General features: G+C 36.3%; 3 protein-coding genes across 3 annotated transcripts; 1 reads left to right on the top strand and 2 right to left on the bottom strand.

Moving 5' to 3' along the window:
- Positions 1–762: 762 nt before the first annotated feature.
- On the bottom strand, positions 763–4,553 carry LOC107819690 (metacaspase-1). Its single transcript, XM_016645826.2, has 5 exons — positions 3,714–4,553; positions 2,076–2,406; positions 1,389–1,509; positions 1,096–1,317; positions 763–970 (listed from the first exon to the last, which is right to left on the bottom strand). The coding sequence occupies exons 1-5, from the start codon at positions 4,072–4,074 to the stop codon at positions 911–913; spliced, it is 1,095 nt and encodes a 364-aa protein (XP_016501312.1). The 5' UTR covers positions 4,075–4,553; the 3' UTR covers positions 763–910.
- A 518-nt stretch (positions 4,554–5,071) lies between these two features.
- Positions 5,072–6,362, bottom strand: LOC142173762 (uncharacterized). Its single transcript, XM_075239410.1, has 3 exons — positions 6,174–6,362; positions 5,734–5,848; positions 5,072–5,544 (listed from the first exon to the last, which is right to left on the bottom strand). Exons 1-3 carry the CDS (start codon positions 6,360–6,362, stop codon positions 5,072–5,074), a joined length of 777 nt encoding a protein of 258 aa, XP_075095511.1.
- Positions 6,363–25,191: 18,829 nt separating this feature from the next.
- Positions 25,192–27,110, top strand: LOC107770536 (large ribosomal subunit protein eL43). The gene is made up of 5 exons (XM_016589858.2): positions 25,192–25,325; positions 26,088–26,127; positions 26,523–26,611; positions 26,706–26,788; positions 26,867–27,110. Exons 1-5 carry the CDS (start codon positions 25,323–25,325, stop codon positions 26,928–26,930), a joined length of 279 nt encoding a protein of 92 aa, XP_016445344.1. The 5' UTR covers positions 25,192–25,322; the 3' UTR covers positions 26,931–27,110.
- The last annotated feature ends 308 nt before the right edge of the window (positions 27,111–27,418 follow it).

Below are 27,418 nucleotides of genomic sequence, written 5' to 3'. Positions count from 1 at the left end.
TATAAATCATAGTGTGTTATGTGAAAGACACACAACTTTCAATTCACATATTAAGATCCCATTTTTGCATTTTTTTTTAATAGTATTACAAGCACATTAAGGAAAAATAGGACAAAGAAAAACTGTACCATCTGATTAAAAACTAGGAACTAAAACCGCAATTTTCACAAATAAGAAAAACAGATACCAGGTTACTCAAACCTTGCAGCAAATTCCTTTGGTCTCTCCTGTATCCTGAGTAATTAATACAAACATAACAATGACCAAGTATTTATTTATTTATTTTGAGAAGGGCTCAAGCAAACACTTCTTCAAAGATCAAAAACTGAGTATGCAAGCTGCCCTAAGTAATCCTTGCCTGACACTTCAGGGAGTAGGTAGACATCTCCACTAAAACTTGTATGATTAATGGATTGAATAAAAGAAAAATATTTACAGGAATTCATAGAGAAAATAATAGATCATTAAAAAAAGAAGAAATTTAGAAAAGACAAGGATCAAAAATAGTATTCTGAGACTCGGCGTCCAAGCCTTCACATCTCGTGCAAAGGCCAAGAGGTGGTGTGTAGTCTAATCCAAGAAAGGTTTCAAACACAACTTTTTTAACAAACAGAGGAGCAAAAGCGAATGTAAGCATCAAATTTCTGAAGTCTGAACAACCAATAGTAAAAAGGGTCACATCTCAGTTAATTTCTTGAACAAAGGTCCTTAAGAAAATTCAGTAAATCAGTAGATACTGCAACAGTTAAAGGGGCAGCTATGTTGACAATAATTCCATTATTAAGAACCATCAGAAAACTATTCGCATTCTCATGCATAAGCAGCATATTATAGAGGCCGATAAAATTTCTATCTTTACAAACAATCCAAAATCCAAACACACCAAGGAAGGGGGAGGCCAGAAGGAGTTTCACAAGGAGAATGGCTTAGCATACACATCAAATGGCTGGCAAGCTGTTAACTGGGGCTCCTGGAAAAAGTGCGACATAAAAGAGAAAAGGTCAAGAACTACATTTGAATTCTATAATTCAGGAAAATTAAGTAAAAAAATGCATTACACTTTAGTAGTACATTAATTAAATATGCTGAAGTTACCTGACTAAAGCCTCCACCCATACCAACACTACCACCTGTCAAAAGCATGGAAATGAGAGATGTGACAGCACCGCCACCAAAGTCACCTCCTGAACTTCCGGCTTGCCGAATGGCGTTTCGCATTGCGGTCAATATACTTCCGTATGTGGTTCCATGACCGCGCTCAATTGCTTGAATGAAACAGAAAGTCATAGCACCCGTTGAAGTTACTTTTGAAAGAGCCTGCAGATCAAAGTCATTAGGTGTCTCCTAATAATTTCTACTTAAATCGAAATAAGATTAATCAAACTTACAGATGTATCAGCAGAAGTTTGATTATCATCACAACCACTAAAAGAGATTACTTCACCACCATTAGTTCCTTTCCAAATACCAGAACGAGGACGATGGTCTTCCCACACATATTGTCCGCTCCTATTTCCAGGAAGTTAAAAGAATAAGCGTTATCGTAAAAACGAGTGGAATCTAAAAAAAGCTGAAGATAATTGATGGTTAAGGGAATAATAGTCATTAGAATGGTCAAGTAGTTGATATGACTTCTAAAAAACGAAAAAAGCATAAAACATTTTCAATGATGGATAATCCCAAGATGTCTTATAAATCAGGACAGTAACATATAGCACCATATGTATTGCCTAACTTCATGATATTTGTAGATTTTTCTGTTTAGTCAAATCAATTAAACTCGAACTGAAAAATCGTTCATGGACATGGAACATATCATTTCTCAAATGTCAGAAGAACTTATTTGTGAGACAGCTCTCATTTATCTGCCCCAACCTTAGATGAAACAGAACAACATATACTTCCGTAACCTTTGATCCGGGTTAGGTTCTCATAGGTGTCAAATGAATACCCATTAAGCATATTTCACGAAATTCAACCTCTTGTACATCCAGTTACTCTTAAATGTTTCAAACAATAGACAACAACTTCTACCAAAGAAAGATACCACAAATTACTAAGGAGCAGTGACCTACCTACTCATTCTGCAAAGAAATGGCAGGTCTAGAACGGTTCCACTGTGGCAAGCATCTATTATTGCATGAAGCTTTACTCCGTGAGGAAGAGGCTTGACAATTGTCTCATTGATTTCATCATCAACAATCATACCCTGAGTTTCGAAGTCCAGGGGACATAAAGTTTCATCATATCCATCCACTTCATCTCCATTGTAATTCCTTTGCCTTGAGCCATGACCAGAATAATGAAATAGCAGCGAGTCTCCCGGTTGGCAACCTTGTACAAGCCAATATAATGCCATGCGCATGTTCTGTTTAGTCGGAGTTCTGTATGGGTCGGTCTCCTCTTCTGCATCATGAATTTAGACAAGATAAGGTACAATGGATGAACTATGATAAATAATTATTTCAGCCAATAGAAGAGTGTGGACCTAAAATCATAATACTTTTCATCCTTGAAAATTTGTTAGGTACAAAGGAAAATGTAATGCCTTAGAATGCTGCTAGTTATTAAAAGACTCTAGAGATTCCAAGACTAACTAATAAAGAGAAAACAATGATAACAAAGCTATTAACACGACTCCTGGTCCACCAATATCCTTAATGTCAGATGTTAGATTTTGAAGACATCCGCCACCCCTACCTAGGAGCCCAATAGTGGCTTTTCCTCAGTTGCTCCCTTGGTGACTTTAACCACCCTTATAGTTGAAGGTGGATGACCCTTACCACGCTAGGCTATCCCTTGAGCACCGAAACATTACCAATCATTCCTACGCTTAAAAGGGACTTTGGAAAGGTAATTTGCGCATTTCACATTGTTTGGGAACCATACGCATATAGGGAAAAGGGTTTTTGTGTATCGATTTGCCCAAAAAAGAAAACATAACCATAATCTTACTTGTCTGCAATCTGGTATCTTCCGGGAGGTGAAGATCAATCAATCAAAGTTCCGCTTGACACCATATGAAGTTTTTGTTTTAGATAAAGTTGCTATCGTATCAGCTTATGTAGTGTTATTTACATTGGCAGCTTGATTTATATTAATTTTTAAACTACTCTTCCCTAAACTTACTAGAAAAGCATTCAGCTCATTGTGGCAGCCACCTTGCCTACAGCAAGGAATTCCTAGCATATATGCCTCCCAAATATAGAATAAGAAAAGCCATGTATTACTCCCCTAAACTGCAGATCATACATTATCCGTTCCACAAGCTTATATCATTAATACTCGATAAAACACTGTTTCTTGGTACATTAATCTCAGAACAATCACAGCCTATTAAGATAACACTCTTTCACTACAATTCTGAACAAAGTAACTACCAGTTTCAATTTTCCTAGGATACAACTACCAACTCAGCTGTAAAAACTATCTGAACAGTCCCTTTGCTGAAGGTCCTAGAAAAAAAACATAAATATTAAGGTCGAGCAGAAATAGATAGTCTTGCCCCAATTTTTCCTTTCATTATATATCCAAAAAGTAACATCAATCAACTGTGTCTCAATCCGAAGCTAATTCCCTCAGCTAAATGAACTCCTAATCCTAAGCAACAAAACAATTTTAAAACGAGATCAAAGAAACTATCCTAGTTTATACACAAGGTTAATATATAAAACTGCTAACAGATGAAAAGTAATCAAGATTGGGTATTTTACCGGTAAGCATTAGAATGGAGGACTCAGGAAAATGGAACTTGTTCATCAAGAGATGTCTCATGCACTTAGCATCATTGAGACACCCTTTCAGCTCATGCCTAGAGTACCTATAGGATATACCAACAATCACAGCTTTCTTTCTACCATGAGCATTGGGTGGGGGACCGGGAGGTGCGTGGTTGTAGGGAGAGGGAGAGGAAGCAGGTGGTGGGTGATTGTATTGATTAGATGATGGCGGAGGAGCAGTACGTGGATCAGCCAACTGTGTTACTGCCTGACAAATCGCACAGCGAATGGATCGTGCACCTGGTGGTAGCTGTAATGGTGTATGACAATTGGAACAGTTTACTAGCATCATCATCGCTGATCTGTGTGCTTATTATTTGACGAATTTAGTAAATAAGGAAATTGGGAATTCAGGGATTTTTGTTTGTAAAAGGGTAAAAGAAATTCAGAGAGAAACAATATGGCTGATCTATGTGCGAAAAAATTGATAAATTGAATGAAGAAAATTGGAATTGAGAAATATGGAGAACAGGGTTTTGGAAAGGGGAGAAGAAATCGAGAAAATCAAAGAAGAGGAAACGAATTAACAGAAGAGACGGAGATTGAGGAAACACAGGTAAATTAGGAGTCGGCAAGAGGAGCTGACGACCAATGGGTTGAAAAGTAGTAGGTTTAATGTGTTTTAGATCACAGAATTACGTACTTCAATTAATATAAAACGTGCTAGAAGAATAACTTTTTTTTTTTTTTTTTGGGTAAATAAAATTTTTTTATAACCATTTGTGATATGTACAAGCAGAACTAAACTATTCCAATTTGACATCTCCAAACCGCAACAAAGCAACTAACCAACTATGACATCAAGTACTACTAACCACCTGAAACTACCAAGCTCCCTCTGCACATGATAAAAATTGAACTTTGTAAATGTTACTTATAGTCTACTCCTCATGGATCCTATATAAAAAATTTCCTGAATAATCCGCATGATAATAGTTTTCGGATCTGTTTGCTTAGCTTGAAATACTCTTTGATTCCTTTCTATCCACAAGTGATACACACCTGCTGCCAGTGTCATTCGATAAATTTCTGCAGTTGTGCTTCTTCCTCTAGCATAGTCTTCTGTCCATTTCAGCTCCTCGAGCCAAGGCATGGCGGCTCTGTTAATCCCTTGCCATTGTAATAGTTTACACCACACTTGAGTTGACATGTCACATTTGGAAGAATATGTGATTTATGCTCTCATTCTGAGTTAAGCACAATGGGCACTCTTGGCCACTTATAACACCCCACTTCATCAATTTATCCTTTGTAGCTAGTTTTTCATGAGCTGCAAGCCTAAGAATAAAGATTCACTTTTCAAAACCAAGATTATTGCAGACAATCTTCCTCCATTGCACTTTAGGGAAGTCTCCTCTCATAAGTATACACATCTTCTTTACAGAGAACTGTGTCGTGTTCCTTAGATCGGCCTCCATTATCCCAGCTTTTTGGACATAGCTTCTGATCTTCGGAATCTTCTGTACCACCCATGATACTTGTGTGGGCATAATCTCCCGTATTTGCTGCTCCTTTATGTAATATGAGTGTACCCATTTTACCCACATCTTGTCCTTTTTGCAACAAAGATTCCACAATAGCTTGCTAATGGATGCCCTATTCCATATAGTAATATCCAAGATGTTTAAACTACCAGCAACGTTAGGGTAACATATCTTCTCCCAAGCAAGCAATGCCTTCTTAGTCAACTCTACGCCTCCCGTCCATAGAAATTTTCTACATGTAGCTTCAATGAGTTTTATTACTTTTTTCGGCAATACAAACACTTATGACCAAAAAACTTGAATGGAGAAAAGTACATTCTTAATCAATTGTACCCTCCCTGCATAGGACAAGAATTTTGATGTCCAGCTTGTGACCCTTCCCAGCATTCTTTCAAGTATTGGTTGACACTAGATGACCGATAATCTTTTAGTACTAAGTGGCACTCCTAAATATCTGAATGGCATATCACCTTTGAAAAACTCGAGTAGATCTAGGATAGCCTGTTGTGTGACCATATCTACTCCCCCAAAGTATACAGAACTTTTTTCCTTATTAGCAACAAGACCAGAGGCTTTAGAAAACTCCTGAAAGCACTCAAAAAGCAGCTGGATATAAACTACATCTCCTCTACAAAACATGAGTAGATCGTCAGCAAATCCCAATTGAAATAGTTGAAGCTTTGAGCATCTACGATGATAGTTAAAATTTGAAATATCATGCAATCTCTTCAGAAGCCTAGAAAAATATTCCATGGCCAAGACAAAGAGGAATGGTGACATGGGATCACCCTGTCTCAGCCCTCTTTTAGCAGCAAATGGTTCTGTAGGCCATCCATTAATACAAATGGAGTAGGAGACATTACTTAGGCACTTCATCACCCATTGTATGTACAGGAAAGTTCAAATTTACCAAAATTTGCTCAATAAAATCCCATTCCAATGAGTCATATGCTTTCTGCATATCAACCTTGACCATGCACCTTGGAGATATACCCCTCCTCCCGTAACCTTTAACCAACTCATGGCTGAGGATAATATTATCACTAATTACTCTCCCAGGCACAAAAGTTGATTGGCAATTGCCTACAAGGATATCCATTACACTTTGAAGCCTACTAGTTAAGATCTTAAATATCACTTTGTAAAGTACTGTACAACAGAAAATTGGTCTAAACTCCTTAACAGTTGAGGGGGTTTTTACTTTAGGGATATGGGTCACTAATGTGCAGTTAATACGTTTATACATAAAAATAGTATTAAAGAAATACAATACAACAGTGGTAACATCCTTCCCTATTACTGACCATGCTTGTTTGAAAAAATAGGCATTGAAGCCATCTCCGCCTAGAGCTTTCATGTCATCTATACCCTGTACAAAATAATTAAAAATTAGCAATTGATGTTATACTAAATGTGATATTTGTTCAACTGATCAAAATGAATGTTATTACATTTATACAATACCTAAATTCAATATAAGATGATATTTGGTTGAATTAGTTATATGGTATTTGGAGTTTAGAGATTTTATTATCATTATTATATAAAATATAAAAAATATGTTATGTTGCTATATCTCACTCAATGTCTCTTTTATTAATATTATATTAATAATAACATAGTACAAAAAAAATAATAAAATTGTAATGGGATTGTAACGCATATAATGGTATAAATGAAGTATAAAAACTTTATGCTAATAATTGTATAAGGAATAAAACAATTTTTAATTTTTCAAGACAATAAAAAAAATATAATATAATTTAATGTATCAAGATTCTAAAATTAATATTTTATGTAGAAAAATTAGGTTAAGCTATTTTTATAACAAAAGATATTAAAAGTTTAAGAACTTGTTCTGCTCTATTCTTTTTTTCTTTTCTTGGTTTGAGTCTAACATGATTTTTTTTTAAATTTAAATATTAGATGTCTGTTTTTAGCATGTGAAATTTGTTCTTTGTAACTTAAGTATATAGAATTCTTATTTGTTCATTTAAAATTCATCAAAACTATAAATACGATAAGTGAAACCTTTTCTTATGTAAATATACTAGCTAGATTCTTATTGGTCTAAGTCTGAATTCTTTCTAACATATACATTCAAGACCAAATAAAAGTTAACACTACCTTAAACTCACCATTAATGATTTTGAAGTTCCAAAATCAAGTTCGCTGAGGATAATTTTTCAAATTTATAGTTATTTCAAAGTTTCAAGTATATTAGTTTTATTTAAAGTTTAAATATCATTTATAGTTAGAATTTTACATATTATGGATGTAAATTAATTTATTTTTAAATTAACATTACCACTGAAAATTATGACTTCTAGAAATTTATACCTAAAGTTAAATCAAAACTCTTTAAAAGTAAAAAAAAAAAAAAAGATAAAAGTTAACATGCATTGGTGATGTCTTTTAGGTAATTAATTATTGAAAGTATTTATAAAAGAAAAAGAGACTAACAATTATGTACATCGGAGGTGTCACGACCCGGAATTCACTAGTCGTGATGGCACCTAACCCAACCCGTTAGGTAAGCCAATTAACGATTTTTCATTTTCAATTAATTTAATAACACAATTTAACAAATGAGTTATCTAAGTCTTATACATCCCCAAGGACTGGTAGTACAAATCATGAGCTTCTAAGAATAGAATTTACAAGTTGATATGAAGTAAATACATCTTCTGTTTGAAAAATACATAAACAGAGTTTTTTTTATAAATTTAGGGCTACCATGAACAAAAGGCAGCTACAACAGGAACGCAGGTACATCTCCAATCCCGGCAACCATAGAACACAGCAACAACAACACCCAATATGTGCACACAATGTGCATAAGCGTAGTATCAGTACAACCGACCCCATGTACTGAGTAAATATCTTGTCTAACATCGTCGAAGTAGTGACGAGGCTTTGGTTAAAAGATGCTCATTGATAAAACTTGTAATGTAACTAACAATAAAACTATACTACAGCACAACATAGTAGAGGACACGAAATGATTATACAAAGCAATAACGGAGTACTAAGGGAAAACACAATTCAACAGGTATCAAAATCTCACCCAATCCTTTCCTGAGAGCGAAAGCCAATAAATCACAACAATCACATCAAAACTTTCATAATGTGAAAATATACCCAAAGACATCAAATTCAACGGCACGGCAATACCCTTCGTGCATTTATCTCATCCTCACCAATTATGCGTAAAGCAGTACCAGCCAAATGACATGAATGCCGATAACAGAAATGATAGTGGAAAATACGCAAATAACTATGGGGGACGAGAGTGTACATGAGAACATTAGCAACAGACTGAACAGAAAGCATATAGGTAATGACAATGATTAGGAAAAAGGAATGTAATTTTGACTAACTAGCAAGGTGAAGGCATGAAGACAAATATGACAAATAAGGAAGCGGACAAATGATCTTTATAAGTTAGCAAGTAGGGACAAGAACGACTAGTATGGAAGAAGACCTACGTTTAAGTGCAACAAAACAGATGGCATGGATGAAATCCTAACAACAGGAAATAGGCATGATATTAGCAAGTTTAAGCAAATAGAAGGCATGATAGCATGACAACAAGGTGATAGAGGGTAAAGACAGAACAGTAATGACATATCACATAAGAACCATGAACATGACAATAACAACTCCAGGTAAAGACATGAAGGTATATGCAAGAAAGAAATATCACAACATAATGCATGTCTCGCGTCCTCACTTGCACGGAAACACCTTTCATGCCACGAACTCACCATATCATGAAAGTGTAATAATATAAATATAATGGCAAGGCATCACCCTTCGTGCTTCTACTCACATAATATGGTACGGTATTACCCCTCGTGCTTTTAAATAAAGAAATATCACAACATAATGCATGTCTCCCGTCCTCACTTGCACTGAAACACCCTTCGTGCCATGAACTCACCGTAACATAAAAGCGTAATAATATAAATACAATGGTACGGCATCACCCTTCGTGCTTTTATTCACATGACATGGCACGACATCACCCTTCGTGCTTTTACTCACAATGATATGGCACGGCATCACCCTTCATACTTTTACTCTCAATAATATGGCACGGCACACCCTTTGTGCTTTACACTCTCCCTCACATGATAATGCATAAACAAAGGCACGACATCACCCTTCGTGCTTTACACTCTTCCTTACCAAGCATATGTATATCAATGACAAACAAGGCAGGAAGCATAAATAACGTCAAGGGGAGTGTTTAAATGAATATTTCAAATGAATCCCAATCACAACTTTCCAAGCCAACAATAGTTCAATAAACCCACAAGAACCTTTTTATTCAAGTATTCCAACAAATTTCACAAATGATCTACAACACAAGTATAGAATCTAGTATCTCAAGAATGTCGGTCGTAGCAATGTATTAATGATTATACATATTGATGACCGAATTAAACACACCAATGTATTCTCAAAATTTCCATCAAATTTGATGAAGTTATAATAAGCTAAGTCTTAGTTTCTAACATTTAATACTATGTTCTTAGTATCTAGGAGCCAAGTAAGGTATGAGGCAAGAAGATCACGTAATTCTACAAGACACAGTTTATAACATATTTTACCCCCGAGCATGGTTACTGTAATGACCCAATCGGTCATTTTAACTTTTAGAAACCCGTTCTCTAAAATAAAACTCCCCGAATATGATTTTATTAATTTATGACTTGCGGGGATGGTTGGTTCGGGATTTGGAAGTGTTTGGGTTGAAATAGGAACACTTGGTTCCTAAAGTTAGCTTTAAATTGATAAGTTTGACTTTGGTCAACATTTTGAGAAAACGACATCGGAATAGCGATTTGACGATTTTAATAGGTTCGTATGATGATTTTGGACTTGGGCGTATGTCCGAAATGGGTTTTGGATAACCCGGGAGCATTTTGACGCTTAATAGTAAAAATCAACTATTTGAAGGTTTAATATTCTTTAAATTTGCTTTGGAGTAGGATTTTGAGTAATTGAAGTCTGTTTGGAATTCCGAGTTAGGGAATAGTTCCGTATAGTGATTTAAAACTTGCACGCAAATTTTCATGTCATTCCAGTAGTTTAAGTATATTTCGGTGCACTGGAAGTAAATTGAAAAACTTGAAATTCTTAAGTTTGAATCAATTTGGTTTGGGGTATGATTCTTATATTTGATGTTGTTTTACACGTTCTGTGAGTTCGAGCGAGTCCGTTTTATGATTTCAAACCTGTTGGTATGTTAGGGCGGGGCTCCGGGGGGCCGCGAGTGTTAGCCGGACAAAGCTCGGATGAATTTTGGAATTTTGAAGAAGAGCTCAAGCTTCCAGCTTCTGGTATGATCGCACATGCGCATGGTCAGCCGCAAGTGCGAAGGGGAGGATCTGCCCGGCCATCGCAGATGCGAAGAATTGGGCGCAGAAATGGACGTGCAGGTGCGGTCCTTTGGGCGCAGGTGCAGAGCTAGTCCAAGAGAAAAAATCTCGCACATGCGAGGCTTTTTTGCAGGTGCGAACACCTTCCGCAAGTGTAAAAAATTTGTCTGGGCAGAAGCTTAAAACGAACGAAGCTTAGTCCATTTTTGTTCATTTTTCTTTCATGTTTGGGCAATTTCTGAGCTTTTTGAGAGAAATTTTCAACTAGCAATTTGGAGGTAAGTTAATTCTACACCCCTTGAATTAAATACATAGATTATAAGTAGATTATAACCAGTTTATCTTAGAAATCAAATGTTTAGTTGAAAACCCTAGATTTTTATAAAAATGAGATTTTAACCATGAAAATAGTTATGAAATTGGGTAGAAATTATATATTTGAGTTCTTGAGATTATGGGTAACGTTTCCATCCGAAAATTTTCAGAATCCGGGCACTTGGGCCCGGGGTGAATTTTAGGATTTTTACCATTTTGGACAGGGTAATTTATTTAATAGATGAATTTCAAATTATTGAACATCTATTAATTATTTTATATAACTTTTGGATAGTTTCGGATTTTTCGGCATCGAATCAAGAATTTTACGCGACGTGATAATCGGAAAGTGGACTTTGAGACGAGGTAAGTCTCTTGTCGAATTTTGTGAGGGGGAAATTTTCCCATAGGAATTAAATTAAATAATTGTTGCTAATTGCGGGGGCTATGTACGCACGAGATGACGAGAGTCCGTGCGTAGCTACTATTAATGCTAAAGTCCGGGTAGTTTAGGACTCAAAGCATGAATTACTTGTGTACATTGTATTCTTTGTTTAATTAATATTAATTGATATATATGAATATATTGTGAATTGTTAGATAAAGATATTAAAGGATGGAAATCTCATATGCTTGATTTTCTGTTTAAATATATTAAATGATGGAAATCTCATATGCTTGATTTTCTGTTTAAATCAATTAATTGCTAAAAAGAAATTATTCTCCTCCCGAATTTATCTTATAATAAAAATACTCTCCTTCCGGAGGTACATAGAAAAATGGCCTCCTTTCTTATGGAGCGGGCCGAACGCCTCGGCAGGATAGATGCATCTATGGATCGCGCCGCACGTCCCTCGGCAGTATACACAACACTCTGGATCGGGTCGTACGTCCTCGGCAGAAATCGTACTTAATAATAAAAATTATATGATACTTTAATAGTTTATTACAGCGTGCGAAGCTAGTTGATAAATTGGAAAATCCTTGGAATTTAATGAAGTATTATTCTTGCTTGTTAAAAAATTAATTGTTATTCCTGTAAATGATATTTAATCGATAAATTGGAAATTATTTGAATTGAAAGAATTTAATTAATATATTGAGAATTATTTGAAGAAATTTGATTATTTCCGTTGATTAAATAAATTATTTTAAATTCTGTAAATTATGCTGACTTAAATATCCTAGTTATATTTCAATTATTATTATTGACCCATAGTGAGTGTCAAAGTCGACCATCTCGTCTCTACCACTTCGAGATTAGGCTTGATACTTACTGGGTACACGTTGTTTACGTACTCATACTACACTTGCTGTAATTTTTTGTGCAGGAACTGAGGCAAGTACTAGTGGGGGACCTATCGTCTTACACCCACGTTATCCAGAGGCATAGTGGTGAGCTGTTTCTCTGATCCGTTCTGCAGCTACTAGTGTCTCTCTTTATATTTTTCATTCTGGCTATTTTTATTTCAGACAGTATTTGGGGTTTTGTAAAATCTACTAGATGTTCGTACACTTGTGACACCAGGTCTTGGCACACACATTGGTAGAATTTGGGTTTTATTATTTTTCGGTTTTAAATTTTGTCAGTATATGCTTAATTTATTAAGTTGGCTTGCCTAGCTGTAGTGTTGGGCGCCCTCACGACCTATAGGTGAAATTTGGTCGTGACAGTCTGACACATGCATATATGCTCGTCACCTCATATATGTATCACCCCCGCATGTAGCAAACAATGTCAAATAGTAGGAAAAATTCTCTCAACAAAGTTAGGCAAACACACTTACCTGAAAGAAGGCAAACCAATACTCAAAATGAACTCCTCGGGTGATATGACATCCGGGGCGGCTCAAATCTAACCAAAATAACTTCAAAGCACAAATATGGAAAGCAACATATGGAATGTGAACGCGTAGAAGGAGGTGGCAGAACTTCGCGAATGCGAGATGGTAGCTACGAACGCGAAGAGGAAATATTTCACCCTCTAAAATAACACTACGCGAACACGAGTTCAAGGACGCGAACGCGATGAAGGAAAACCAGATGACAAATTCAGCAGTTCAAAATAGGAGGAAAATATCTCGAAGCCCACCCGAAATACACCCGAGTCCCCCGGGACCCCGTCCAAATATACCAACAAGTCCCATAACATAAAACACACTTATCGAGGCCTCAAAACACATAAAACAACATCGGGACGACGAATCATACCTCAATTCGAATTCAATGAACTTGAAACTTCAAACTTCCACAATTGATGCCGAAACCTATCAAATCACGTCCGATTGACCTCAAATTTTGCACACAAGCCAAAATTGACATTACAGACATTCTCCAACTTCTGAAATTGGATTCCGACCCCGATATCAAAAAGTCCACTTCCGGTCAAACTTCTCAAAAACCTTCAAATTTCTAACTTTTGCCAAACGACTTCAAAATGACCTACGGACCTACAAATCCATTTTTGGATGCGCTCCCAATACCAAAATCACCATACGGATCTATTCTCAGACTCAGAATCCCAACAGACATCGATAACATTGAAATGCACTTCAATCCAAATATGATGAATTTCTTCCAAAATGCTAATGTGATGAGCCAAAATGTCATATTTAAATTTAATAAGTAATTATGTGTTCTAAGACCTTAAAAGGCACCATTTACCATTCCTCGACTTACGTGCGCAGTTCGTAAAATTTTACGAAAAGTTTTTATGTGAAAAATAAATTAAAATGTGAAATATAACTTTAAAACTCAACTGAGTTGACTTTGGTCAACATTTTTAGCAAACGGATCCAGATCAGTATTTTGACAGTTTCGTTAGCTCCGTATCGTGATTTGGGACTTGGGAGTATGCCCGAAATTTAATTTGGAGGCCCCTAGCTCAAGTTATGACTATTTAACGGAACTAGCAATTTAAAGGCTAAAGATTCCAAGTTTGACGACGGGGTTGACTTTTTGATATCGGAGCCGGAATCCGATTCTGGAAATTTGAACAGCTCCGTTATGTCAGTTATGACTTGTGTGCCAAATTTGAAGTCATTTCGGATTCATTTAATATGTTTTGGCACGAGATTTGCAAATTGAAAGTTTAAAACTCAAAGTTTGAATCGGGGTGTGAATTGTAATTTCAGCGTTGTTTGACGTGATACGAGACCCCGAGTTAGTCCGTATTATGTAATTTCATGGGTCATAATACATAATGCGAAGCTTCTCGAAACTTTAAGTCACTGAACGGGGCGTAATTTCTTAAAACGACAAGTCGGGTCGTTACACTGCCATGAGGTGCTACGGAACATGGGTATAGCTGAGATCAATGGGGTTGATTTTGTTGTATTTCAGATGACGGGTTCCGCCAAGAGGTGGTGGCGAGATTACACATTGACCCGACCAGCCGGATCGCCTGCACCTACATGGGAGCAGTTCTCTCAGCTATTTCTGAAAAAGTTCCACCATATCACACCGAGAGAGGAATTTCGCAAGCAATTTGAGCGTCTACAGTAGGGCAGTATGACTGTTACTCAGTATGAGTCCCGTTATGTGGATTTGCCCCGTCATGCTCTCATTTTACTACCTATTGAGGGAGAGAGAGAGTGAGGAGGTTTTTTAAGGGACTCACTCACCCTATCAGGCTTCAGATAGACAAGGAGACCGAAAGTGAATTTTCTTTTCAGGCGGCTGCTAATGTCGCGAGGAGAATCGAGATGGTTCTTGTACAAGAGAAAGGACAGAGGTCTTATAAGAGGCCTCGACAGTTCGGTGGTTTCAGTGGTGCCTCGTCTAGAGGCAGATGTAATTTTGGTTGGGGTCAGACAGCTAGAGGTGGAGGTCAGGCTATTAGAGGTGGATGTCAGGCTATTAGAGATGGAGGTCAGACCGTTAGAGTGGAGGCCAGTCAGTTAGAGGCCGTCCCAGAGACGCAGTTCAGAGTGGTGGGGCCCAGCCCCTATTTTATGCTTTTCCAGCTAGGCCTGAGGCCGAGTCATCTGATGTTATGATCACATGTATTATTCCAGTTTTCCATAGAGATGCTTCAGTTCTATTTGATCCAGGATCTTTTTATTTCTACGTGTCCTCCTATTTTGCTTCATATTTGGTTGTGCATTGTGATTCTCTGAGTGCTTCTGTGTGTGTATCTACACCGGTGGGAGACTCTGTTATAGTAGATCATGTCTATCGTTCATGTGTGGTTACTATTGGTAATCTTGAGACTAGTGTGGATCTTCTATTTCTTGATATGATAGATTTTGATGTCATCTTGGGTATGGATTGATTGTCTCCTTATCATGCTATATTGGATTGCTATGCCAAGACACTGACCCTAGCTATGCCAGGGTTACCTCGGTTAGAGTGGAAAGGAACTCCTGGCCATTCTGCCAACATGGTTATTTCTTATATAAAAACTCGGCGTATGGTAGAGAAATGGTGTCTAGCCTATTTGGCTTATATTCGCGATCCCAGTGTGGATGCCCCTTCTATGGACTCAGTACCAGTTGTTCGTGAATTTTCAGAAGTATTTCCTGCAGATCTGCCAGGGATGCCACCCGACAAAGATATTGACTTCTGTATTGATTTGGCTCCGGGCACTCAGCCCATTTTTATTCCACCATACCGTATAGCCCCGCCAGAGTTGAAAGAATTGAAAGAGCAGTTACAAGACTTGCTTGATCAGGGATTCATTAGACCTAGTGTCTTGCCCTGGGGTGCACCAGTATTATTTGTAAAGAAGAAAGATGGCTCTATGCGGATGTGTATAGACTATCGGCAGTTGAACAAGGCTACTATCAAAAACAAATATCCGCTGCAAGAATTGATGACTTATTTGATCAGCTTCAAGGTGCTAAGGTATTTTCGAAGATCGATTTGAGGTCTGTTTACCATCAGTTGAAGATTAGGGCCTCTGATGTCCCTAAAATAGCTTTTAGAACTCGGTATGGGTATTACGAATTCCTAGTGATGTCATTTGGGTTGACAAATGCCCCAGCAACATTTATGGATTTGATGAATCGGGTGTTCAAGCCTTATTTGGATTCTTTTGTGGTTGTATTCATTGATGATATCTAGATTTACTCCAACAGTCGAGAGGAACATGAGCAGCATCTTCAAAGTGTGCTTCACACCTTGAAGAATAATCAGTTATATGCCAAGTTTTCAAAATGTGAGTTTTGGTTAGACTCAGTTGCCTTTTTGGGGCATGTTGTATCAGCAGAAGGCATAAAGGTGGATCTTAAGAAGATTGAGGCTGTTCAGAATTGGCCTATACCTACTTCAGTTATAGAGATCCAGAGTTTTCTAGGTTTAGCAGGCTATTATCGTCGGTTCGTGGAAGGGTTTTCATCTATAGCAAGCACATTGACCAGATTGACCCAAAAAGTTATCCCATTCAGATGGTCATACGAGTGTGAGTTGATCTTTCAGAAGCTCAAGACCGCTATGACTACGGCGCCAGTATTGGTATTACCTACAGGTTCATGATCGTATGCGATATATTGTGACGCATCTAACATTGGGCTTGGTGCAGTATTAATGTAAGATGGCAAGGTAATTGCATATGCGTCGCGGCAGTTGAAAGTTCACGAGAAGAATTATCTTATTCATGACTTAGAATTGGCAACCATTGTTCATGCGCTGAAGATTTAGAGGCATTACCTCTACGGTGTCTCGTGTGAGGTATTTACTGATCATCGTAGCCTTCAGTATCTGTTCAAACAAAAAAATCTTAATTTGAGGCAGAGAAGATAGTTGGAGTTGTTGAAAGACTATGATATCACCATTTTGTATCACCCCGGAAAGGCCAATGTGGTGACCGATGCTTTGAGTATAAAGGCTGTGAGTATTGGGCAGTCTTGCGTATATTCCGTTTGGTGAGAGGCCATTAGCTGCAGATGTTCAGACTTTGGCTAATCAGTTCATGAGGTTAGATATTTCAAAACCCAGCCGGGTTCTAGATTGCAAAGTCGCTCGGTCTTCTTTATATGAGCGCATCAGAGAGAGGCAGTATGATGATCCTCATTTACTTGTCCTTAAGGACACAGTGCGGCACGGTGATGCCAAATAGGTTGTTGTGGGGGAAGATGGGGTTCTGCGAATGCAGGGTCGTATTTGTGTGCCTAATGTGGATGGGCTTCGTGAATTGATTCTTGAAGAAGCACACAGTTCCAGGTATTCTATTCATCCAAGTACCGCCAAAATGTATCAAGATTTGCGGCAACATTATTGGTGGAGGAGAATAAAAAAGGATATAGTTGCACATGTAGCTCGGTGTCTGAATTGTCAGCAAGTTAAGTACGAGCATTAGAGACCTGGTGGTTTGCTTCAGAAGTTAGAAATTCCTGAGTGGAATTGGGAGCGTATCACTATGGATTTTGTTGTTGGGCTCCCACGGACTCAGAGAAAATTTGACGCAGTTTGGGTCATTGTGGACAGGTTGACCAAGTCAGCACATTTCATTCCAGTGGCAATTACCTATTCTTTAGAGAGGTTAGCTCAAATTTACATTCGTGAGATTGTCCGCCTTCACGGTGTGCCCGTGTCTATTATTTCAGATCGAGGTACGCAGTTTACCTCACATTTCTAGAGGGCTGTACAACGTGAGTTAGGCACGCGGGTGGAGTTGAGTAAAACATTTCATCCACAGACAGACGGATAGTCAGAGCGCACTATTCAGATATTGGAAGATATGCTCTGCACTTGTGTTATAGACTTTGGAGGTTCTTGGGATCATTTCTTGCCACTTGCGGAGTTTGCTTATAATAATAGCTACCAGTCGAGCATTCAGATGGCTCCATATGAGGCATTATACGGAAGGCGATGCCGATCGCCAGTTGGTTGGTTTGAACCGGGAGAGGATCAGTTATTGGGTACCGATTTGGTACAGGATGCCTTGGATAAGGTCAAGATTATTCAGGATCGACTTCGCACAGTTCAGTCTAGACAAAAGAGTTATGCCGACCACAAAGTTCGTGATATTGCATTCATGATTGGAGAAAGAATATTGCTCTGCGTTTCACTTATGAAAGGTGTAATAAGGTTCGGAAAGTTGAGCCCTAGGTATATCGGACCCTTTGAAATTCTTGAAAGGGTGGGTGAAGTAGCCTACATGCTTGCATTACCACCTAGTTTATCGGCGGTTCATCCGGTGTTACATGTGTCTATGCTCCGGAAATATCATGGTGATCTGTCCCATGTGTTAGATTTCAGCTCAGTCCAATTGGGCAAAGATTTGACTAACGAGGAGGAGTCGGTGGTTATTCTAGCCCGGCAGGTCCGACAGTTGAGGTCAAAGAGTTATCCTTCAGTTTGGGTGCAATGGAGAGGTCAGCTGGTAGAGACATCTACCTGGGAGTCCGAGTCGGGCATGCAGAGTAAATATCCACACCTTTTCTCCAGCTCAGGTATTTTTTTTTCTAACTCCGTTTGAGGACGAACGTTTGTTTTAGAGATGGAGAATGTGATGACCTAAAATGTCATCTTTAAATTTAATAAGAAATTATGTGTTCTAAGACCTCGAAAAGCACCATTTACCATTTCTCGACTTGCGTGCGCAGTCCGTAAAATTTTTCGGAAAGTTTTCATGTGAAAAATGGATTAAAATGTGAAATAGAGCCTTAAAACTCAATTAAATTGACTTTGGTCAATATTTTTAGCAAACGAACCCGAATCAGTAGTTTGACAGTTTTAGTAGCTCCGTATCGTGATTTGGGACTTGGGCGTATGCCCGAAATTTAATTTGGAGGTCCCTAGCACAAGTTATGACCATTTAACGGAACTAGCAATTTAAAGGCTAAAGATTCCAAGTTTGACCACGGGGTTGACTTTTTGATATCGGAGCCAGAATCCGATTCTGGAAATTTGAGCAGTTCCGTTATATCATTTATGACTTGTGTGCCAAATTTGAAGTCATTCCAGATTCATTTAATATATTCTGGCACGAGATTTGCAAATTGAAAGTTTAAAACTCAAAGTTTGAATCGGGGTGTGAATTATAATTTCAGCGTTGTTTGACGTAATACAAGACCCCGAGTAAGTCCGTATTATATTATTGGACTTGTTGGTATATTCGTATGGGGTCCCGGGTACCCCGAGAGTGATACAGATTGAAATCGGATCAAGAATTGGACTTAAGCTAAATCTGAAATTTTGGGTTATGGTGTAATCGCACCTGTGGATTTTTTACCGCAGGTGCGAGCTCGCAGAAGCGAGCCTTCCATCGCAGATGCGGGCCTGGCCTGGCCTGGGGTCTTCGCAGGTGCAGCCTTTTTGGGCAGAAGCGGATGTCACAGGAGAACTTCACCTGGCAGCCTGGCATCGCAAATGCGAGCTTTGTCTCGCAAATACGAAAATGACTGGGTAGAACCCATAAATTCGGAAGTTGCCATTTTTACTCATTTTTGAGTTTTAAGTCTCGAATTTGGGCGATTTCAAGGGGAATTTTCACGACTTTGAATTGTGTAAGTGTTCTTTAACCAAAAGTGATTATATTTCACAAATCCATGTCTATATTCATCATTTATTTCGGATTTAGATGGAAGAAATTAAAATTTTTGTAAAACTTTCCAAAAACAAAAAATTAAGATTTGAAGGTCCATTTTGATATCGGAATTGGACAGATTTTATATGGTTGAACTCGTATCGGAACGAGTGTTCGGATTTTGTGAGTTTTTTTGGGATTTGAGACGTGGGTCCCACTATCGAATATTTTAATGAATTTCGGATTTTATCCGAAAAATGTGTAAATTCATATGGAATTAATTCCTATGATTAGTATTGAATATATTGAATTGTTTGTAAATAGATTTGAAGCTTTTGGAGGCAAATTTAAAAGGAAAAGTTATGGTTGAGTAATTGATTGGAATTTATAAAGCGAGTTAAGTGTCGGGATTAACCTTGACTTGAGGGAATAGAACCCTTAAATTATTTGTTATGTGAATTGCATGTGAATGGCGTATAGGCGAGGTGACGAGTGTCTATACGTCGTCGAATTAATTGTTTGTCTGCTTACTTGAAAAATCATAAATTATTTTTAATCATAAATTAATTGTTATAATAATTATTTCTCTCTTATTCTTTGTCAAATATTAATTCTTAAATTCCTGTATTAGTTGTTACATGCTATTTGAATTATGTATTTTAATTGTTATTTGACATTTAGCGTATTAAATATTAAACTACCTATTTTCTCCCTGATTTCTATAATAATTTGCTATTTGTCATTGTTTATTTCATAATTGTTGTATGCTTGTTGTCTTATAATTTTATAGTAATTGTTGCATTTATTAGGGAAATTTATTCTATAAGAATTGATTGAAATAGAAATATTAGAGGATCGGGTTGCACGCCGCAGCAGACTTATTAAAAGTCAATATTGGGGGATCAGATTGCACGCCGCAATAGATTTATTGAAAAGTCAATATTGAAGGATCGGGTTGCACGCCGCAACGGACTTATTAAAAGTTAATACTGGGGGATCGGATTACACGCCGCAATAGACTTATTGAAAAGTCAATATTGGGGGATCGGATTGCACGCCGCAATAGACTTATTGAAAAGTCAATAATGGAGATCGGGTTGCACGCCGCAATAGACTTATTAAAAGTCAATATTGGGGGGATCGGATTGCACGACGCAATAGACTTATTGAAAAGTCAATATTGGAGGATCGGATTGCACGCCGCAATAGACTTATTGAAAAGTCAATATTGGGGGATCGGATTGCACGCCACAATAGATTTATTGAAAAGTCAATATTGGGGGATGAGACTGCACGCCGCAACAGACTTATTTAACAATCTATATATATACTTGATTGAAATAAATACATGACAGACTTGATTAAAAGGATAATATTGGGAGAGCGGGTTGCACGCTACAACAGAATTGAATGTGAATATATTGTGAGAGCGGGTTGTATGCTGCAACAGAATTGGTTGAAAAAATATGGATTATGATTGCTGGGTTGGTTTCAATTATTATAAATGAGTTACCTGATTTATTTCTATTATTTTTTGTTGTTATTAATATCGCGTGCAGGTTAATGTAAGTGAACCGCCTTAGCCTACTTCGTCGAGGTTAGGCTCAGCACTTACCAGTACATGGGGTCGGTTGTACTGATACTACACTCTACACTTCTTGTGCAGATTTTGGAGTTGGTCCCAGCGGCGTACCATAGATTTGCTCAGATTTCAGCTACCAGAGGAGACTTGAGTTATAACTGCATGGCGTCCGCAGTTCTGAAGTCCCCATCTATTTTACTTTAGCTATGTGTTTATTCCCATACAAGCTCGTGCACTTGTGACACCAATTCTAAGATGGTATTTAGACACCGTTATTTTATAGGTTATTTTACTATATTTCAAACTTTACTTCCGCTTTTATTTTTTTGATTATTAATAATTTAAAAATTATTTAAAAATTAGTTAATATTATTCTAACGTTGGCTTGCCTAGCAAGTGAAATGTTAGGCGCCATCACGGTCCGAAGGAGGAAATTTCGGGTCGTGACAGCTAACTTTCACAATAGGCGCCAAAATGCTCCCGGGTTATCCAAAACCCAATCCGAACATACGCCCAAGTCTGAAATCATCATACGAACCTGCTGGAACCTTCAAATCCCGATTCCGAGATCGTTTACCCAAAAATTCACCTTAGTCAAGTTTTCCAACTTAGAGCTTGAATCTTGAAGTTCATCCTTCCAAATCGATTCTGGATAACTTGAAAACTAAAACCGACGATTTACACAAGTCATAACACATTATGCGGAGATGATCGAGCTCTCAAAACTCCGAGCAAAGTGCAGATTCTCAAAACGACATGTCGGGTCGTTATAGGAGGCTAAGAATACACATTCAACTCTAAAAGCATGTCCACAAGCATATAAATGTTAGTTTAAGGAAAGAATTGAAGTAAGACAAATTTTAATTGAATTTGAATTGAAGTAAAGTAAATTTTAATTGAATTTAAAGTCCTAAATATTAGGACATTCTATATAGTTTAAATAAGAAATCTTTATATAAAAAAATTATTTCATTTGGAACTTCTAAATATTAAAAAATAATTAAATAATTATTTTATCTAGTATGGAATCTGTTTTTAAAGAATAAAAAAGGCGAATAACATTTTGCTAACGGCCATAATTTTATAGAAAGGTAAGGATAGTTCGTTTCTTACATCAAATTAGAATGAATTTGACACCTTTTAAGAAGACATTAGATTGTATTCAAATTAAAAATATAACATTTCTAAAATTCAAAACATAAATAAAAAGGGTTAAGAAAAGACTCATAAGTTTTTATTCGATAAGGATCAATGTTCCCGAAAAAAAAAACCATAACAAAAGTAATTAGAATTTCCTTTTTAATAAAGTATTTTTCTCTTTAGTTACAATTTGATTACTTGTTGAAAAAGTTATTTTTTCTCTTTACTTAGCTTTGATTTTAGGAATTGAAAAAAAATATAATTCCTAGTTGAAAATATATTTTTCTCATTTATTTATGTATGAATTTTAGGAATGCAATTTTTACTTTCCTTTTATTTACGTTAGAAATTTAGGAATGTTTTATTTTTTCTTTTAACTTGTAGATGGACTTTTTTTAACTTTTTGTAAGTACATTTCATATTAGATAAAATTATAATTATACTCAATATATGTCTTTTTTATTTACATTAGGAATTGCTAAACACTTTGAGGATAATTTTGTCCCTTCTTGAAAAGATATAGTATATTTTATTTACACTTAGGATATTTTTTGTTTTTCGTAAAAAAATTATTTTGATACTTTGACATAAAAGAAATAGGGTTAATGAACATATTACAAAGGATCAAATTAACAATAGAATGTTGTTTTGCTAACTTTTGGTTATCATAAAGGAAGAGAAAGTTTTCAAAGGCTCTTTTTCCTTTTACTGGATGATAAGTAGCAAACTTTTCAAGAAATGTTTTTTCATAACAATAACAGATACCTGTTCCTTCTTATGCAATTTTGAAGGAATTAAAATCAAATACAAATTCCTATCTATTGGTTTAGCTAAGATACGTTTTTTGGGGGTAAAAAGGTGTAGAAAAAGTCAAAGTTGTATATTTATAGTAAACTTCAAAAGTTCTAAATATATTAGGACATTTTAAATGATTCAAATAAAAAAATATTTAATAATCAAAATTTTAGTTGATTTCATGTCAAATAACTATTTTGTCAAATGTGAACTTTATTTTAAAAGGATAAAAAAGGCGAACGATATTTCGCTAAGGACATTCGTTCTTTTAATATAATATATAGATATAGATAGATTATGTCTGAAAAAAACTTTTGACTTTTTATTATTTCGACGTATCGAGGATAACTTTAGTTTGAAGGTTCGCTTTTCCTCGTATGTATTGGTCTAATGATATTCTAGAGCTTATTTCAATTTTATTGCTGGAAATTTCCAATCATGTGACAACAATTTGTCCTGTAATCATATGTCAAACGTTCATGCTGTCTTTCAAAATGACACAAGTCTGAATTTTGTTTTTTATAGCTAAAATAACTTTTGAACACTAAAATAAAGGTAATTTACAAGGATTTACTTAAAATTAACTGAACATCTGACTCACTTCATGAATGTTTGAGTCGGATATCTCATATGATTTCGACTCGCTTTATTAAGAATTAAATTGCAAAAATTTGTTCCAACTCCTTACGAATATTCCTATTCATGTTAACACGTCAAAAAAAATTGTACTTCAAACATTGTGGTTCTCTCTCTATGATAAAAAAAATAGATTTTGGTTTTATATAATTAGATTTATTGAAAACACGGTTAATCATAGTCAATATTAATATCCAACGATAGATCTAATACTTTACGGCGAGTATTTAATGTATAACATTAAATAAAATAACTTGAGAAAATAATGGAGCAATAAAGACTTGAAAATATAAAGGAGAGCAATAAATGACAATAAATAATTTTTAAATAGTAGATGAGACAAAGATAACCCGACAAGGATGAGATCCTCCAATGTCTTTATGAGAATGATGGATAATGATAAGAAATCATATATTTCAATCCTTCTTGGATCGGGAGAGAGGATAAAAGAAGGAAAGTATAAAATCAAGCTTTGTTTCTATTCAATATAGTGAGAATCTTGTACAAAGAATGTTGATGAAAATCTTTACAAACGATCAAATGCTCCCTCTTTTCTACATCTTTTCCTATTTATATGGACACATGGGCCACGAACATCGCCGCTTCGCATCCAAAATGGGAGCTTGTCCTCGTCCTCGTCATCTGCTGAGTCAACTTCGACATTGGCGTCGCTTTATCCTTTAACCTTGACCTTTCATAATCATCACGACACGTCACAACTGTCAAATGCTTTATTACCGTTGACTAGTTCAAATACATAAAATAAAGTTTTTGGGTATACACTTTCCATTGCAATGTGCCTGTTAATAGTAAAGCACAATATAAAAGCAGCTGAGAATAGATAAACGACTTATCTAAGCTTTTCTACTCTGATTTCTAACTTTTTACTTATTCCTTCTCTTCCGGATTCTCAACTACTAATGCTAGTCGTTAATTTAGTTAGGCATATCATAATAGCCGAGCCAAGCTTGACGCTTTTGATAAATCTGCTCGAGTTCGATTAAGTTTATATAAGTTTGAATGATTGATCTTTCTATCATTTAACTAGTGGACTATATACTTTGGAACTTTGTTAATCCATATATCAATTATAATAAAAAATAAAACAAATTAGTAAGATATTGTTAAATTGCCATCTACTACTTTGAAGGTTAACCTTAATTCACAATTTCATATATAACTCTTAAAAATGTGAAATGTTTATTCAATGACGATATGAGATTAATTTTCATTTAAAATATTAAAAAGTGCTCTGAGAATCTTTTTTGAAAATTTATTTAAATATTTAGGGGTCGTTTGGTTACCGGGATAAGAATATTAATTCCGATATAAAGTTTGAGTTTCTAGGTATCATATTTTGCTTGTAGGTATTAGATAATCTCAGATATCTCAGAAATATAATCCTATGCGATATCCTGGAACTAAACTAAACGAACCCCTTAAAGCTATCCAATATTTTTTCTTTTACAAAACTTGTCCAAAAAGGTCATAAAAAAAGTTTTTCCGATTTTTTCCACAGAAAAACAGCTAAATGGGCCTGTATCCGAGAGTAAACTCCCTACTGGGCTGTAGGGCAAAATCCATGTTAGGATCAATTGAAAGAGACTCGAATCGGGCCACTCATATAAAAGCACCAAAGGATAGCTGATTCTTCGCAGTCTAGGGTTTTATTGCAGCAGCCGCGGCTTCTTTTCTCTTCCATCAGGTCTCAGGGTGCTTCCGTAGCTCGCCAATATGGTACTCTTTACTCTTAAGTCAGACGAGCATTACGTTTTTAGATATTCAGATATTTGCAACGATGTAATTGTTGAATGCAATTATTCGGATTTCTTCTTGTATTGTTTTAATTAACGGCAATGTAATCCTCAATTAGGTGAAATGTTTGGTTAAGTAGTTTTGTTGGTGTATCAGTGTGTGTACCAGTAACAGTGAAGTGCCAAGGTAGCTTAGTTGGAGGTTTTAAGCTTATTATATGAGCGTTTCTTTTGTGTTTGGTGTTCAACCATATAATAAAAGGGTGCTAAAGTTCTTCTATTGTATCACTCCATTAGCTGATTATTACATGCATAGCTAGGTCTAGAAAGATGTAATGGGTTAGAAGACTTATGATTTCCTCATAGTTAATGAGACACTTGTGATTTTGTAGACATGGCTAGCATTCTCTGGTTTTAAATTATATAATCTAGAACATACTATTATTGATTAAATATGTACATATCCACATAGATATACTGCATAACTGCAGTTTGAGCCTAAGGCAATGGGTTTGCGTGCATCCACTGTCGGCTACTTCTTCGCTGACTCATACTTAATGGTTGCCTGATTACGATCACTTATATGGGTGTCTAACTGTTTTGGATTGGTGATGTGCTGATTCTTTGGTGTAATCTCTTATTTTTTCTTGTTTGGCTGCTTGGAGATCAAACTTTTTCATTCTGCCTTTTATATTATCATTTTAGCTTGACATGCTTGTTAAACTGTACTTTTTTTCCTATGCAGACCAAGAGAACCAAGAAGGCTGGTATCGTTGGGAAGTATGGTGCGTGTCAAAAATGCTGCTATGATTTGTGTTACCTTTGTATTTTAATGGATAATTAGTAGTGTATTCTAGAAGATTTCATGCCTTAAGAGGAAAAAATGAATGAGATTTAGATTTGCATCTTAAAGTTATTTTTCTCGTAAAAAATTTGTGAGAATGTTTTTCTAAACGTTTAGTATCTGCTAGAAGAACAACAGTTATATTAAATGTAAGTGAAATGTAGTATCCATTACTTCATTGCTAGTCATGATTTTGTTTGTTATTTGTTACGGGACTGCTAGAGGTATCCCCTAAGAAGTTTTCCTCCCCCCCTCCTTTTAAGATAAGTCGAGTTGCATATTTATTTGTTGGTTTGTCTAATGAAATCCTTGAATAACCTCCTCTTTCTCTTATAGGTACCCGTTATGGTGCCAGTTTGAGGAAACAGATCAAGAAGATGGAGGTCAGTCAGCACAGCAAGTACTTCTATGAATTCTGCGGAAAGGTACAGTTCCCATGTATTTTTATATGAAAGTTAGCTATAGAGCACAAATTCATAATTACATCAATAATAATGTCACTATGCTCTTCTGTTCTAGTATGCGGTCAAGAGGAAAGCTGTTGGAATTTGGGGTTGCAAAGACTGCGGCAAAGTGAAAGCTGGCGGTGCTTATACATTGAAGTAATTATCATCTGGACTCTTTCTGTTCTCTTTCTTTTTCTGTGCGTGAAGTACTAATTTTTTTCTCCTTTCTTCCAGCACTGCTAGCGCTGTTACCGTAAGGAGCACTATTCGAAGGCTTAGGGAGCAGACAGAGAGTTAGAGTCATTTAGCTGCTTATTGAAACTTTAAAGGAAGTGAAGTTGAATCTTGATTTTGCTATTAAAGAGCTGTAATTTGTACTGTGTTTGAAAATTTTGATTTATCCCAAGGATTGGAACAATTTTCCCAACGTGACATGTCCAGATCTTACTTCTATTTTAATCAAGCTGAAGTTGAAAAAGGGGGTTTCATGTTTCCTAGCTTTGCATGTGCTTATGTGGTGGGCACTAGGTGCAGTAGAAAGCTACACGATTGTTTGCTGATGTGCTCTTTCATTGTGATATAATTTGAACATAGTTTGTGCTGCCTTGTTTGGTATGTCTGAAAGAACCATTTTATCTGGAATTTACCCAACTAGGAAAAAGTTTTCTTTACAATAATTCTTCAGCTTTTACCTTCCTAAATGAAGTTGCTATCAGCTGAATATTTACAGTAGTTATTTGCACTATATTCAGTGTTCTATGTGGAGTTATCCAGAGTAGCACGAGA

This window comes from Nicotiana tabacum, chromosome 19, assembly GCF_000715075.1.
Source record: "Nicotiana tabacum cultivar K326 chromosome 19, ASM71507v2, whole genome shotgun sequence".
Taxonomy (NCBI): domain Eukaryota; kingdom Viridiplantae; phylum Streptophyta; class Magnoliopsida; order Solanales; family Solanaceae; genus Nicotiana; species Nicotiana tabacum.
The sequence above is the reverse complement of the archived record's forward strand: the minus strand, read 5'-3'. Positions and strand labels throughout refer to the sequence as shown.

Coding starts and splice junctions, on each gene's coding strand:
- LOC107819690 (XM_016645826.2), bottom strand. CDS start 4,074: ATGATGATGCTAGTAAACTGTTCCAATTGTCATACACCATTACAGCTA. Junction 2,407..3,713: donor CTCCATTCTAATGCTTACCG/GTAAAATACCCA, acceptor TTCATGATGCAG/AAGAGGAGACCGACCCATAC. Junction 971..1,095: donor TGGGTGGAGGCTTTAGTCAG/GTAACTTCAGCA, acceptor CACTTTTTCCAG/GAGCCCCAGTTAACAGCTTG.
- LOC142173762 (XM_075239410.1), bottom strand. CDS start 6,362: ATGGATATCCTTGTAGGCAATTGCCAATCAACTTTTGTGCCTGGGAGA. Junction 5,849..6,173: donor ATTTTATTGAGCAAATTTTG/GTAAATTTGAAC, acceptor GAGTGCTTTCAG/GAGTTTTCTAAAGCCTCTGG. Junction 5,545..5,733: donor TCTACTCGAGTTTTTCAAAG/GTGATATGCCAT, acceptor TTTGGTCATAAG/TGTTTGTATTGCCGAAAAAA.
- LOC107770536 (XM_016589858.2), top strand. Junction 26,128..26,522: donor TGGTATCGTTGGGAAGTATG/GTGCGTGTCAAA, acceptor TTTCTCTTATAG/GTACCCGTTATGGTGCCAGT. Junction 26,789..26,866: donor GGCGGTGCTTATACATTGAA/GTAATTATCATC, acceptor CCTTTCTTCCAG/CACTGCTAGCGCTGTTACCG.